The sequence below is a fragment of the Oncorhynchus keta genome, chromosome 10 (genome assembly GCF_023373465.1).
Source record: "Oncorhynchus keta strain PuntledgeMale-10-30-2019 chromosome 10, Oket_V2, whole genome shotgun sequence".
NCBI lineage: Eukaryota > Metazoa > Chordata > Actinopteri > Salmoniformes > Salmonidae > Oncorhynchus > Oncorhynchus keta.
Window position 1 is genome coordinate 7,826,291 of NC_068430.1, and position 15,848 is coordinate 7,842,138.

Sequence of the window (15,848 nt, forward strand, 5' to 3'; positions counted from 1 at the left end):
TGTCTGGATGGAGTCACATCTACTATATAGCGTTGTCCCTGATGTGTCTGGATGGAGTCAGATCTACTAGATAGAGTTGTCCCTGATGTGTCTGGATGGAGTCAGATCTACTAGATAGAGTTGTCCCTGCTGTGTCTGGATGGAGTCACATCTACTAGATAGAGTTGTCCCTGCTGTGTCTGGATGGAGTCAGATCTACTAGATAGAGTTGTCCCTGATGTGTCTGGATGGAGTCACATCTACTAGATAGAGTTGTCCCTGATGTGTCTGGATGGAGTCAGATCTACTAGATAGAGTTGTCCCTGATGTGTGTGTGTGTGTCTGGATGGAGTCACATCTACTATATAGAGTTGTCCCTGCTGTGTCTGGATGGAGTCAGATCTACTGGATAGAGTTGTCTCTGCTGTGTCTGGATGGAGTCAGATCTACTAGATAGAGTTGTCCCTGCTGTGTCTGGATGGAGTCACATCTACTAGATAGAGTTGTCCCTGATGTGTCTGGATGGAGTCAGATCTACTAGATAGAGTTGTCCCTGCTGTGTCTGGATGGAGTCCGATCTACTATATAGAGTTGTCCCTGCTGTGTCTGGATGGAGTCCGATCTACTATATAGAGTTGTCCCTGCTGTGTCTGGATGGAGTCAGATCTACTAGATAGAGTTGTCCCTGCTGTGTCTGGATGGAGTCAGATCTACTAGATAGAGTTGTCCCTGATGTGTGTGTGTCTGGATGGAGTCACATCTACTATATAGAGTTGTCCCTGCTGTGTCTGGATGGAGTCAGATCTACTAGATAGAGTTGTCCCTGATGTGTCTGGATGGAGTCAGATCTACTAGATAGAGTTGTCCCTGATGTGTCTGGATGGAGTCAGATCTACTAGATAGAGTTGTCCCTGCTGTGTCTGGATGGAGTCACATCTACTAGATAGAGTTGTCCCTGATGTGTCTGGATGGAGTCAGATCTACTAGATAGAGTTGTCCCTGCTGTGTCTGGATGGAGTCACATCTACTAGATAGAGTTGTCCCTGCTGTGTCTGGATGGAGTCAGATCTACTAGATAGAGTTGTCCCTGATGTGTCTGGATGGAGTCAGATCTACTAGATAGAGTTGTCCCTGCTGTGTCTGGATGGAGTCACATCTACTAGATAGAGTTGTCCCTGATGTGTCTGGATGGAGTCACATCTACTAGATAGAGTTGTCCCTGATGTGTCTGGATGGAGTCAGATCTACTAGATAGAGTTGTCCCTGCTGTGTCTGGATGGAGTCACATCTACTAGATAGAGTTGTCCCTGATGTGTCTGGATGGAGTCAGATCTACTAGATAGAGTTGTCCCTGCTGTGTCTGGATGGAGTCAGATCTACTAGATAGAGTTGTCCCTGATGTGTGTGTGTCTGGATGGAGTCACATCTACTATATAGCGTTGTCCCTGATGTGTCTGGATGGAGTCAGATCTACTAGATAGAGTTGTCCCTGATGTGTCTGGATGGAGTCAGATCTACTAGATAGAGTTGTCCCTGCTGTGTCTGGATGGAGTCACATCTACTAGATAGAGTTGTCCCTGCTGTGTCTGGATGGAGTCAGATCTACTAGATAGAGTTGTCCCTGATGTGTCTGGATGGAGTCACATCTACTAGATAGAGTTGTCCCTGATGTGTCTGGATGGAGTCAGATCTACTAGATAGAGTTGTCCCTGATGTGTGTGTGTCTGGATGGAGTCACATCTACTATATAGAGTTGTCCCTGCTGTGTCTGGATGGAGTCAGATCTACTGGATAGAGTTGTCTCTGCTGTGTCTGGATGGAGTCAGATCTACTAGATAGAGTTGTCCCTGCTGTGTCTGGATGGAGTCACATCTACTAGATAGAGTTGTCCCTGATGTGTCTGGATGGAGTCAGATCTACTAGATAGAGTTGTCCCTGCTGTGTCTGGATGGAGTCCGATCTACTATATAGAGTTGTCCCTGCTGTGTCTGGATGGAGTCCGATCTACTATATAGAGTTGTCCCTGCTGTGTCTGGATGGAGTCAGATCTACTAGATAGAGTTGTCCCTGCTGTGTCTGGATGGAGTCAGATCTACTAGATAGAGTTGTCCCTGATGTGTGTGTGTCTGGATGGAGTCACATCTACTATATAGAGTTGTCCCTGCTGTGTCTGGATGGAGTCAGATCTACTAGATAGAGTTGTCCCTGATGTGTCTGGATGGAGTCAGATCTACTAGATAGAGTTGTCCCTGATGTGTCTGGATGGAGTCAGATCTACTAGATAGAGTTGTCCCTGCTGTGTCTGGATGGAGTCACATCTACTAGATAGAGTTGTCCCTGCTGTGTCTGGATGGAGTCAGATCTACTAGATAGAGTTGTCCCTGATGTGTCTGGATGGAGTCAGATCTACTAGATAGAGTTGTCCCTGCTGTGTCTGGATGGAGTCACATCTACTAGATAGAGTTGTCCCTGATGTGTCTGGATGGAGTCACATCTACTAGATAGAGTTGTCCCTGATGTGTCTGGATGGAGTCAGATCTACTAGATAGAGTTGTCCCTGCTGTGTCTGGATGGAGTCACATCTACTAGATAGAGTTGTCCCTGATGTGTCTGGATGGAGTCAGATCTACTAGATAGAGTTGTCCCTGCTGTGTCTGGATGGAGTCACATCTACTAGATAGAGTTGTCCCTGCTGTGTCTGGATGGAGTCAGATCTACTAGATAGAGTTGTCCCTGATGTGTCTGGATGGAGTCAGATCTACTAGATAGAGTTGTCCCTGCTGTGTCTGGATGGAGTCACATCTACTAGATAGAGTTGTCCTGATGTGTCTGGATGGAGTCAGATCTACTAGATAGAGTTGTCCCTGCTGTGTCTGGATGGAGTCAGATCTACTAGATAGAGTTGTCCCTGATGTGTGTGTCTGGATGGAGTCACATCTACTATATAGCGTTGTCCCTGCTGTGTCTGGATGGAGTCAGATCTACTGGATAGAGTTGTCTCTGCTGTGTCTGGATGGAGTCAGATCTACTAGATAGAGTTGTCCCTGATGTGTGTGTGTCTGGATGGAGTCAGATCTACTAGATAGAGTTGTCCCTGCTGTGTCTGGATGGAGTCACATCTACTAGATAGAGTTGTCCCTGCTGTGTCTGGATGGAGTCAGATCTACTAGATAGAGTTGTCCCTGATGTGTCTGGATGGAGTCAGATCTACTAGATAGAGTTGTCCCTGCTGTGTCTGGATGGAGTCACATCTACTAGATAGAGTTGTCCCTGATGTGTCTGGATGGAGTCACATCTACTAGATAGAGTTGTCCCTGATGTGTCTGGATGGAGTCAGATCTACTAGATAGAGTTGTCCCTGCTGTGTCTGGATGGAGTCACATCTACTAGATAGAGTTGTCCCTGATGTGTCTGGATGGAGTCAGATCTACTAGATAGAGTTGTCCCTGCTGTGTCTGGATGGAGTCACATCTACTAGATAGAGTTGTCCCTGCTGTGTCTGGATGGAGTCAGATCTACTAGATAGAGTTGTCCCTGATGTGTCTGGATGGAGTCAGATCTACTAGATAGAGTTGTCCCTGCTGTGTCTGGATGGAGTCACATCTACTAGATAGAGTTGTCCCTGATGTGTCTGGATGGAGTCAGATCTACTAGATAGAGTTGTCCCTGCTGTGTCTGGATGGAGTCAGATCTACTAGATAGAGTTGTCCCTGATGTGTGTGTGTCTGGATGGAGTCACATCTACTATATAGCGTTGTCCCTGCTGTGTCTGGATGGAGTCAGATCTACTGGATAGAGTTGTCTCTGCTGTGTCTGGATGGAGTCAGATCTACTAGATAGAGTTGTCCCTGATGTGTGTGTGTCTGGATGGAGTCACATCTACTATATAGAGTTGTCCCTGCTGTGTCTGGATGGAGTCAGATCTACTAGATAGAGTTGTCCCTGCTGTGTCTGGATGGAGTCAGATCTACTAGATAGAGTTGTCCCTGATGTGTCTGGATGGAGTCAGATCTACTAGATAGAGTTGTCCCTGCTGTGTCTGGATGGAGTCAGATCTACTAGATAGAGTTGTCCCTGCTGTGTCTGGATGGAGTCAGATCTACTAGATAGAGTTGTCCCTGCTGTGTCTGGATGGAGTCACATCTACTAGATAGAGTTGTCCCTGATGTGTCTGGATGGAGTCAGATCTACTAGATAGAGTTGTCCCTGCTGTGTCTGGATGGAGTCACATCTACTAGATAGAGTTGTCCCTGATGTGTCTGGATGGAGTCAGATCTACTAGATAGAGTTGTCCCTGCTGTGTCTGGATGGAGTCAGATCTACTAGATAGAGTTGTCCCTGCTGTGTCTGGATGGAGTCAGATCTACTGGATAGAGTTGTCCCTGCTGTGTCTGGATGGAGTCAGATCTACTAGATAGAGTTGTCCCTGATGTGTGTGTGTCTGGATGGAGTCACATCTACTATATAGAGTTGTCCCTGCTGTGTCTGGATGGAGTCAGATCTACTAGATAGAGTTGTCCCTGCTGTGTCTGGATGGAGTCAGATCTACTAGATAGAGTTGTCCCTGCTGTGTCTGGATGGAGTCAGATCTACTAGATAGAGTTGTCCCTGCTGTGTCTGGATGGAGTCAGATCTACTAGATAGAGTTGTCCCTGATGTGTCTGGATGGAGTCAGATCTACTAGATAGAGTTGTCCCTGATGTGTCTGGATGGAGTCAGATCTACTAGATAGAGTTGTCCCTGCTGTGTCTGGATGGAGTCAGATCTACTAGATAGAGTTGTCCCTGCTGTGTCTGGATGGAGTCAGATCTACTAGATAGAGTTGTCCCTGATGTGTCTGGATGGAGTCACATCTACTAGATAGAGTTGTCCCTGATGTGTCTGGATGGAGTCAGATCTACTAGATAGAGTTGTCCCTGCTGTGTCTGGATGGAGTCACATCTACTAGATAGAGTTGTCCCTGATGTGTCTGGATGGAGTCAGATCTACTAGATAGAGTTATCCCTGCTGTGTCTGGATGGAGTCAGATCTACTAGATAGTTGTCCCTGATGTGTGTGTGTCTGGATGGAGTCACATCTACTATATAGCGTTGTCCCTGCTGTGTCTGGATGGAGTCAGATCTACTGGATAGAGTTGTCTCTGCTGTGTCTGGATGGAGTCAGATCTACTAGATAGAGTTGTCCCTGATGTGTGTGTCTGGATGGAGTCACATCTACTATATAGAGTTGTCCCTGCTGTGTCTGGATGGAGTCAGATCTACTAGATAGAGTTGTCCCTGCTGTGTCTGGATGGAGTCAGATCTACTAGATAGAGTTGTCCCTGATGTGTCTGGATGGAGTCAGATCTACTAGATAGAGTTGTCCCTGCTGTGTCTGGATGGAGTCACATCTACTAGATAGAGTTGTCCCTGCTGTGTCTGGATGGAGTCAGATCTACTAGATAGAGTTGTCCCTGATGTGTCTGGATGGAGTCACATCTACTAGATAGAGTTGTCCCTGATGTGTCTGGATGGAGTCAGATCTACTAGATAGAGTTGTCCCTGCTGTGTCTGGATGGAGTCACATCTACTAGATAGAGTTGTCCCTGATGTGTCTGGATGGAGTCAGATCTACTAGATAGAGTTGTCCCTGCTGTGTCTGGATGGAGTCAGATCTACTGGATAGAGTTGTCTCTGCTGTGTCTGGATGGAGTCAGATCTACTAGATAGAGTTGTCCCTGATGTGTGTGTGTCTGGATGGAGTCACATCTACTATATAGAGTTGTCCCTGCTGTGTCTGGATGGAGTCAGATCTACTAGATAGAGTTGTCCCTGCTGTGTCTGGATGGAGTCACATCTACTAGATAGAGTTGTCCCTGATGTGTCTGGATGGAGTCAGATCTACTAGATAGAGTTGTCCCTGCTGTGTCTGGATGGAGTCCGATCTACTATATAGAGTTGTCCCTGCTGTGTCTGGATGGAGTCCGATCTACTATATAGAGTTGTCCCTGCTGTGTCTGGATGGAGTCAGATCTACTAGATAGAGTTGTCCCTGCTGTGTCTGGATGGAGTCAGATCTACTAGATAGAGTTGTCCCTGATGTGTGTGTGTCTGGATGGAGTCACATCTACTATAGAGTTGTCCGTGCTGTGTCTGGATGGAGTCAGATCTACTAGATAGAGTTGTCCCTGATGTGTCTGGATGGAGTCAGATCTACTAGATAGAGTTGTCCCTGATGTGTCTGGATGGAGTCAGATCTACTAGATAGAGTTGTCCCTGCTGTGTCTGGATGGAGTCACATCTACTAGATAGAGTTGTCCCTGCTGTGTCTGGATGGAGTCAGATCTACTAGATAGAGTTGTCCCTGATGTGTCTGGATGGAGTCACATCTACTAGATAGAGTTGTCCCTGATGTGTCTGGATGGAGTCAGATCTACTAGATAGAGTTGTCCCTGATGTGTGTGTGTCTGGATGGAGTCACATCTACTATATAGAGTTGTCCCTGCTGTGTCTGGATGGAGTCAGATCTACTGGATAGAGTTGTCTCTGCTGTGTCTGGATGGAGTCAGATCTACTAGATAGAGTTGTCCCTGCTGTGTCTGGATGGAGTCACATCTACTAGATAGAGTTGTCCCTGATGTGTCTGGATGGAGTCAGATCTACTAGATAGAGTTGTCCCTGCTGTGTCTGGATGGAGTCCGATCTACTATATAGAGTTGTCCCTGCTGTGTCTGGATGGAGTCCGATCTACTATATAGAGTTGTCCCTGCTGTGTCTGGATGGAGTCAGATCTACTAGATAGAGTTGTCCCTGCTGTGTCTGGATGGAGTCAGATCTACTAGATAGAGTTGTCCCTGATGTGTGTGTGTCTGGATGGAGTCACATCTACTATATAGAGTTGTCCCTGCTGTGTCTGGATGGAGTCAGATCTACTAGATAGAGTTGTCCCTGATGTGTCTGGATGGAGTCAGATCTACTAGATAGAGTTGTCCCTGATGTGTCTGGATGGAGTCAGATCTACTAGATAGAGTTGTCCCTGCTGTGTCTGGATGGAGTCACATCTACTAGATAGAGTTGTCCCTGCTGTGTCTGGATGGAGTCAGATCTACTAGATAGAGTTGTCCCTGATGTGTCTGGATGGAGTCACATCTACTAGATAGAGTTGTCCCTGATGTGTCTGGATGGAGTCAGATCTACTAGATAGAGTTGTCCCTGCTGTGTCTGGATGGAGTCACATCTACTAGATAGAGTTGTCCCTGATGTGTCTGGATGGAGTCAGATCTACTAGATAGAGTTGTCCCTGCTGTGTCTGGATGGAGTCAGATCTACTAGATAGAGTTGTCCCTGATGTGTGTGTGTCTGGATGGAGTCACATCTACTATATAGCGTTGTCCCTGCTGTGTCTGGATGGAGTCAGATCTACTGGATAGAGTTGTCTCTGCTGTGTCTGGATGGAGTCAGATCTACTAGATAGAGTTGTCCCTGATGTGTGTGTGTCTGGATGGAGTCACATCTACTAGATAGAGTTGTCCCTGCTGTGTCTGGATGGAGTCAGATCTACTAGATAGAGTTGTCCCTGCTGTGTCTGGATGGAGTCAGATCTACTAGATAGAGTTGTCCCTGATGTGTCTGGATGGAGTCAGATCTACTAGATAGAGTTGTCCCTGCTGTGTCTGGATGGAGTCAGATCTACTAGATAGAGTTGTCCCTGCTGTGTCTGGATGGAGTCACATCTACTAGATAGAGTTGTCCCTGCTGTGTCTGGATGGAGTCACATCTACTAGATAGAGTTGTCCCTGATGTGTCTGGATGGAGTCAGATCTACTAGATAGAGTTGTCCCTGCTGTGTCTGGATGGAGTCACATCTACTAGATAGAGTTGTCCCTGATGTGTCTGGATGGAGTCAGATCTACTAGATAGAGTTGTCCCTGCTGTGTCTGGATGGAGTCAGATCTACTAGATAGAGTTGTCCCTGCTGTGTCTGGATGGAGTCAGATCTACTGGATAGAGTTGTCCCTGCTGTGTCTGGATGGAGTCAGATCTACTAGATAGAGTTGTCCCTGATGTGTGTGTGTCTGGATGGAGTCACATCTACTATATAGAGTTGTCCCTGCTGTGTCTGGATGGAGTCAGATCTACTAGATAGAGTTGTCCCTGCTGTGTCTGGATGGAGTCAGATCTACTAGATAGAGTTGTCCCTGCTGTGTCTGGATGGAGTCAGATCTACTAGATAGAGTTGTCCCTGCTGTGTCTGGATGGAGTCAGATCTGATAGAGTTGTCCCTGATGTCTGGATGGAGTCAGATCTACTAGATAGAGTTGTCCCTGCTGTGTCTGGATGGAGTCAGATCTACTAGATAGAGTTGTCCCTGCTGTGTCTGGATGGAGTCAGATCTACTAGATAGAGTTGTCCCTGCTGTGTCTGGATGGAGTCAGATCTACTAGATAGAGTTGTCCCTGATGTGTCTGGATGGAGTCATCTACTAGATAGAGTTGTCCCTGATGTGTCTGGATGGAGTCAGATCTACTAGATAGAGTTGTCCCTGCTGTGTCTGGATGGAGTCACATCTACTAGATAGAGTTGTCCCTGATGTGTCTGGATGGAGTCAGATCTACTAGATAGAGTTATCCCTGCTGTGTCTGGATGGAGTCAGATCTACTAGATAGTTGTCCCTGATGTGTGTCCCTACTATATAGCTGTGCTGTGTCTGGATGGAGTCAGATCTACTGATAGAGTTGTCCCTGCTGTGTCTGGATGGAGTCAGATCTACTAGATAGAGTTGTCCCTGATGTGTGTGTGTCTGGATGGAGTCAGATCTACTATATAGAGTTGTCCCTGCTGTGTCTGGATGGAGTCAGATCTACTAGATAGAGTTGTCCCTGCTGTGTCTGGATGGAGTCAGATCTACTAGATAGAGTTGTCCCTGATGTGTCTGGATGGAGTCAGATCTACTAGATAGAGTTGTCCCTGCTGTGTCTGGATGGAGTCAGATCTACTAGATAGAGTTGTCCCTGCTGTGTCTGGATGGAGTCACATCTACTAGATAGAGTTGTCCCTGCTGTGTCTGGATGGAGTCAGATCTACTAGATAGAGTTGTCCCTGCTGTGTCTGGATGGAGTCAGATCTACTAGATAGAGTTGTCCCTGCTGTGTCTGGATGGAGTCACATCTACTAGATAGAGTTGTCCCTGATGTGTCTGGATGGAGTCAGATCTACTAGATAGAGTTGTCCCTGCTGTGTCTGGATGGAGTCAGATCTACTAGATAGAGTTGTCCCTGCTGTGTCTGGATGGAGTCAGATCTACTGGATAGAGTTGTCCCTGCTGTGTCTGGATGGAGTCAGATCTACTAGATAGAGTTGTCCTGATGTGTGTGTGTCTGGATGGAGTCACATCTACTATATAGAGTTGTGTCTGGATGGAGTCAGATCTGATAGAGTTGTCCCTGCTGTGTCTGGATGGAGTCAGATCTACTAGATAGAGTTGTCCCTGATGTGTCTGGATGGAGTCAGATCTACTATATAGAGTTGTCCCTGCTGTGTCTGGATGGAGTCAGATCTACTAGATAGAGTTGTCCCTGCTGTGTCTGGATGGAGTCAGATCTACTAGATAGAGTTGTCCCTGCTGTGTCTGGATGGAGTCAGATCTACTAGATAGAGTTGTCCCTGCTGTGTCTGGATGGAGTCAGATCTACTAGATAGAGTTGTCCCTGATGTGTCTGGATGGAGTCAGATCTACTATATAGAGTTGTCCCTGCTGTGTCTGGAAGGAGTCAGATTTACTAGATAGAGTTGTCCCTGCTGTGTCTGGATGGAGTCAGATCTACTAGATTGTCACTGCTGTGTCTGGATGAGTCTGTCCCTGCTGTGTCTGGATGGAGTCAGATTTACTAGATAGAGTTGTCCCTGCTGTGTCTGGATGGAGTCAGATCTACTAGATAGAGTTGTCCCTGCTGGGTCTGGATGGAGTCCGATCTACTAGATAGAGTTGTCCCTGCTGTGTCTGGATGGAGTCACATCTACTATATATGTATTCTACATTATGGTTACCGTATCGGTGTCTTCGATACGCTATGGGCGTAAACGCTATTTTGCCTCATAGTTTGTCAGAATAGAGGCGGAAGATGTATGAAAGGATGTAACACTCTGGTCTAGAGAAAGTCAGAGGGGAACCATCCATTTTGATCCACTGTTCTGGAATGACTCGTTTTAAAGATCGGCCTTTAAAGTCACTCAGCATCAGACTGAACAGCTTCTCTCCCGTCTCCATAATACAACAACAACAGGAATTGAACTGGAATAATGGAATTTGGCAAATATGAATTTGATCATTTTAACAGTCATTGCCATTCTATATAATTAAGGACATTTTCTGTGTTTGCAGCAGAGTTTTCGCGGAACAGTCTATCAGAAGCTACTGGGGGACATGAGTGCCCCCTCTCCGAGGAGGAAGTGGGATGCTCCGCCGTTCCCATGGCAGCAACATCATCGTCACAACAACAACACGCACTAGCAGGTAGGTTGAATCACTGCAGCTGTGGCAGACAGGAGAGACACTCTCCTAATCTCTTTGAAACCATCAATGATCATTCAGTGGGATCCTTTAGAAATCAGCCAGACAGCATTTATTTGTATTTATATCTATTAAACTTATCTATTAAACTATTTAACTCTGTGGCTTCATTCATCATATTAAAAGAGAAAATATCTGTGATAGTGACTTTTAAATTAACCTTTATTTAACCAGGCAAGTCAGTTAAGAAGATATTCTTATTTTCAATGACGGGCTGGGAACAGTGGGTTAACTGCCTGTTCAGGGGCAGAACGACAGATTTGTACCTTGTCAGCTCGGGGGTTTGAACTCGCAACCTTCCGGTTACTAGTACAATGCTCTAACCACTAGGCTACGCTGCCTTGGTTTCAGAGCACCTAACATTCAGTGATATGCCTGCAGTAGTGTGTTGCCTTTGGGAATGTTTTTTTGTGTGTTTATAAAATACTGCATACTGACCGTGCCATTGAATGTACGGCAACGTTTTGAAGAGATTTCGAAATTAAAAAAGTTGAAAGAAATACTGTAGGAAAAAAAAGGTGACAAGCTCTCAAGTTCAACTTTATTTGTCCCAGAGGGCTTTTTTGTTTTGTTTTGCAGGAAAGGAGCTTAAAAATGACAAATAAAATCCACATGGATCACAATGACACACAGTCCTAGTGGAATACAATGAGCTAGTCCATCAAGTCCTAGTGGAATACAATGGACTAGTCCATCAAGTCCTAGTGGAATACAATTAACTAGTCCATCAAGTCCTAGTGGAATACAATGAACTAGTCCATCAAGTCCTAGTGGAATACAATGAAATAGTCCATCAAGTCCTAGTGGAATACAATGAACTAGTCCATCAAGTCATAGTGGAATACAATGAACTAGTCCATCAAGTCTAGTCCATCAAGTCCTAGTGGAATACAATGAACTAGTCCATCAAGTCCTAGTGGAATACAATGAACTAGTCCATCAAGTCCTAGTGGAATACAATGAACTAGTCCATCAAGTCCTAGTGGAATACAATGAACTAGTCCATCAAGTCCTAGTGGAATACAATGAACTAGTCCATCAAGTCCTAGTCAATGAACTAGTCCATCAAGTCCTAGTGGAATACAATGAACTAGTCCATCAAGTCCTAGTGGAATACAATGAACTAGTCCATCAAGTCCTAGTGGAATACAATGAACTAGTCCATCAAGTCCTAGTGGAATACAATGAACTAGTCCATCAAGTCCTAGTGGAATACAATGAACTAGTCCATCAAGTCCTAGTGGAATACAATGAACTAGTCCATCAAGTCCTAGTGGAATACAATGAACTAGTCCATCAAGTCCTAGTGGAATACAATGAACTAGTCCATCAAGTCCTAGTGGAATAGACAGAATCTTTGTATGACTTGAAAAAATTTGTCATCAAGGTCCTGTCTACCAGGAACAAAGCATATGCTGACCTTTCTTACACAACATGTCAGTGTTACACTCAGAGTTCAATTTATTATCAATTATTGTGCCAAGATACTTGGAATCTACAGTGTATACCAGCTGGCCCTTCACGACAGTGTTATGAAATCAATTCTGTCATAACATTTGACTTTCACAGCAACGTACAACGTCATCAACAACAGGGCCATGGGCAGTTTCATCTGCATTAAGGAGACTAACTATCACAGAGTCGTCGGCAGTCTTCGGGAACCAGCTATTCATCAGTGTACAGGATATACACGAGTGCTTAGTGGACAAAAATCTTGCCTTATCTTACTGATCGATCTCTCTCTCTCTCTCTCTCTCTCTGTGTGTGTGTGCGTTTCCAATATGTCAGCTGCAGACACAACAGCTGCGTCCACAGCGAGTCCACTGGCAGAGAAGAACACGAAGACACCCAACCAGGCCAAACAAGACAAGTAGAACCGTAGAACCGTCTCCACAGCAACCTGGCACGCATCCCAAGTGGCACCCTATTCCCTAGCTATGAAGTGTACTCCTTTTGATCAGAGTAGTGCACTATATAGGGAATAGGGTGCCACTTGGAACGCAAACCTGACGTTCAATAAGTAACTTAGACAGACAGATGACAGACAATGACTGACCATCCTTTTGACAGACAGACAGATGACAGACAATGACTGACCATCCTTTTGACAGACAGACAGATGACAGACAATGACTGACCATCCTTTTGACAGACAGACAGATGACAGACAATGACTGACCATCCTTTTGACAGACAGACAGATGACAGACAATGACTGACCATCCTTTTGACAGACAGACAGATGACAGACAATGACTGACCATCCTCAATGACAGACAATGACTGACCATCCTTTTGACAGACAGACAGATGACAGACAATGACTGACCATCCTTTTGACAGACAGACAGATGACAGACAATGACTGACAGAGACAGATGACAGACAATGACTGACCATCCTTTTGACAGACAGACAGATGACAGACAATGACTGACCATCCTTTTGACAGACAGACAGATGACAGACAATGACTGACCATCCTTTTGACAGACAGACAGATGACAGACAATGACTGACCATCCTTTTGACAGACAGACAGATGACAGACAATGACTGACCATCCTTTTGGCAGACAGACTTACGGCTGAATTCAATCTGTATCACAGAGGTATCGCAGAAGATCTGCATTAAAATGCAAATTAATTGGTGTAAAATACTACGAGTTTTTGGGGTATCGGTACTGTACTTTACTATATATATTTTTGACAACTTTTACTTTTACTCCACTACATTCCTAAAGAAAATCATGTACTTTTTACTCCATACATTTTCCCTGACACCTAGAAGTACTCGTTACGTTTTGAATTGCTTAGCAGGGCAGGAAAATGGTCCGATTTACACACTTATCAAGAAAACATCCCTGGTCATCCCTACTGCCTCTGATCTGGCGGACTCACTAAACAGAGAGCATCCCTGGTCATCCCTACTGCCTCTGATCTGGCGGACTCACTAAACAGAGAACATCCCTGGTCATCCCTACTGCCTCTGATCTGGAGGACTCACTAAACAGAGAACATCCCTGGTCATCCCTACTGCCTCTGATCTGGAGGACTCACTAAACAGAGAACATCCCTGGTCATCCCTACTGCCTCTGATCTGGAGGACTCCCTGGTCATCCTTACTGCGTCTGATCTGGAGGACTCACTAAACAGAGAACATCCCTGGTCATCCTTACTGCGTCTGATCTGGAGGACTCACTAAACAGAAAACATCCCTGGTCATCCCTACTGCCTCTGATCTGGAGGACTCACTAAACAGAGAACATCCCTGGTCATCTCTAAGCACAAATGCTTTGTTTGTAAATTATGTTTGAGTGTTGGAGTGTGCCCCTGGCTATCTGTAAAAATATATATATATTATTGTGCTGTCTGGTTAGCTTAATATAAGGAATGTGAAATAATGTATATATATATTAGCAATTACATTTACTTTTGATACTTAAGTTTGTTTAAAACCAAATACTTTTAGACTTTTACTTAAGTAGTATTTTACTGGGTGACTTTCACTTTTACTTGAGTCATTTTCTATTAATGTATCTTTACTTTTACTCAAGTATGACAATTGGGTACTTTGTTCACCACTGTGTGAAGGTCATTTCTGACTGAGCCAACATGTGCAGCTTTTACCGTGAATGCAGTCTCTGCGACCGCGGAAACATTGCCTTTAATTGTCAATGGTTGTCACGCCTGCTCCCGCTCTCCCTCTCTGGCGCTCGACGGCGCCAGGCTCCCCATCATTACGCACACCTGTCCCCATCATTACTCACACCTGTCACCATCATTACGCACACCTGTCCCCATCATTACGCACACCTGTCACCATCATTACGCACACCTGTCACCATCATTACACACACCTGTCATCATCATTACACACACCTGTCACCATCATTACACACACCTGTCACCATCATTACGCACACCTGTCACCATCATTACGTACACCTGTCACCATCATTACGCGCATCAGTGCTCATTGGACTCACTTGGACTCCATCACTTTGTTGATTGCCCCTCTGCATATTAATGTCATTATTTTCCCTTCCAGACGATGTCCTTGTTCTGTTTCATGTCCGTTGTTGATTAAATGTTCACTTCCTGCACTTGCTTCTCGTCTCCCAGCGTCTGTCCTCACAGTGGTGCTATAAAGCGGATATTCATTGCTACGGATGGAATAGAACCCTTTCTGTAGATATGGAGATATCAGGGTATCCGTCTGGCCCGGGCCTTATACCATGCAGGTGGAAACGGCAATGTGGTTACTTACATTAGGTCCGAAAATCCTACAGTACCGGTCAAAAGTGGACACACCGACTCATTCCAGGGTTTTTCTTTATTTTTACAATTTTCTAGACTGTAGAATAATAATGAAGACATCAAAACTATGAAATAACACATATGGAATCATGTAGTAACCAAAAAAAGTGTTAAACAAAATCTAAATATATTTTATATTTGAGATTCTTCAAAGTAGCCACCCGTTGCCTTGACAGCTTTGCACTCTCTTGGCATTCTTTCAACCAGCTTCTCTTGGCAAACCCTGGAATGAGTAAAACATTCTCTAACATGAAGTTCCAAACCGGGATAGGATATACGTATTTGGCTATATTTCATGCAAAGTGTTTTTTTTTTGTACACACAAACTGTAGCAGCCTACCACTCCCATGTCTAATATGCCTCCTGCGTAAAACTCATGAATCAAAATATTGTTCATTGTTATTGTTGTAATTGTTAATTGGTTTATTAATTGTTAATTAATATAACTAAGATATTTATAAGATTGCTTTAATGTTTTAGACATTCTGTCCTGGACTCTTGAAAAACGAGCAGTAGTCGTGGTTGGCTAACAGAGATCCTAAACAACAACAACATAACAGGATGCCTATTTTTATGAGTCACGGGGCAGTCAGAAGCCGCCTCACAAATGACACCCTATTCCCTATGTAGTGCACTACTTTTGACCAGGACCCATAGGGCACTAGTAAAAAGTAGTGCACTATATAGGAAATAGGGTGCCATTTGGGATGCGTCCAGGGAATTATCTCTGATACCATTTGGAACTGAGATCAGTCTCTGTCCATGTGAATCTCTGAAGTCTAAAATGACAGATAAGGGACCTTCCATTGGACAGAAGGACTCTGGCTGAACTTTGACCTTCTAAACTAAAACAACATTGACTACTGACATACTACTCATGCATGGCACGACTTTTACTGCACACTCCCTTAGTACTGTGCTAAACCCAGTACATACACTGTTTTTTTTTTGTTCAGTACTTTTAATGTATGTACAATAACAACATCCAGAAACGCACGTAAA

The 15,848-nt window shown here is 44.8% G+C and overlaps 1 protein-coding gene across 3 annotated transcripts in view; it reads left to right on the forward strand.

Annotated features, from left to right (window-relative positions):
- LOC127932073 (protein phosphatase 1 regulatory subunit 1A-like) overlaps positions 1-12,891 on the forward strand; it is a 74,172-nt gene extending 61,281 nt beyond the window's left edge. For 2 of the 3 annotated variants that reach the window (XM_052526388.1, XM_052526390.1), the window contains 2 exons: positions 10,339-10,470; positions 12,316-12,891. In XM_052526388.1, the coding sequence (XP_052382348.1) occupies positions 10,339-10,470; positions 12,316-12,401 (218 nt within the window). In that variant the 3' untranslated portion in view covers positions 12,402-12,891. The remainder of the gene's footprint in view (positions 1-10,338; positions 10,471-12,315) is intronic. The other variant, XM_052526389.1, reaches the window with a different exon arrangement.
- Positions 12,892-15,848: the final 2,957 nt, after the last annotated feature.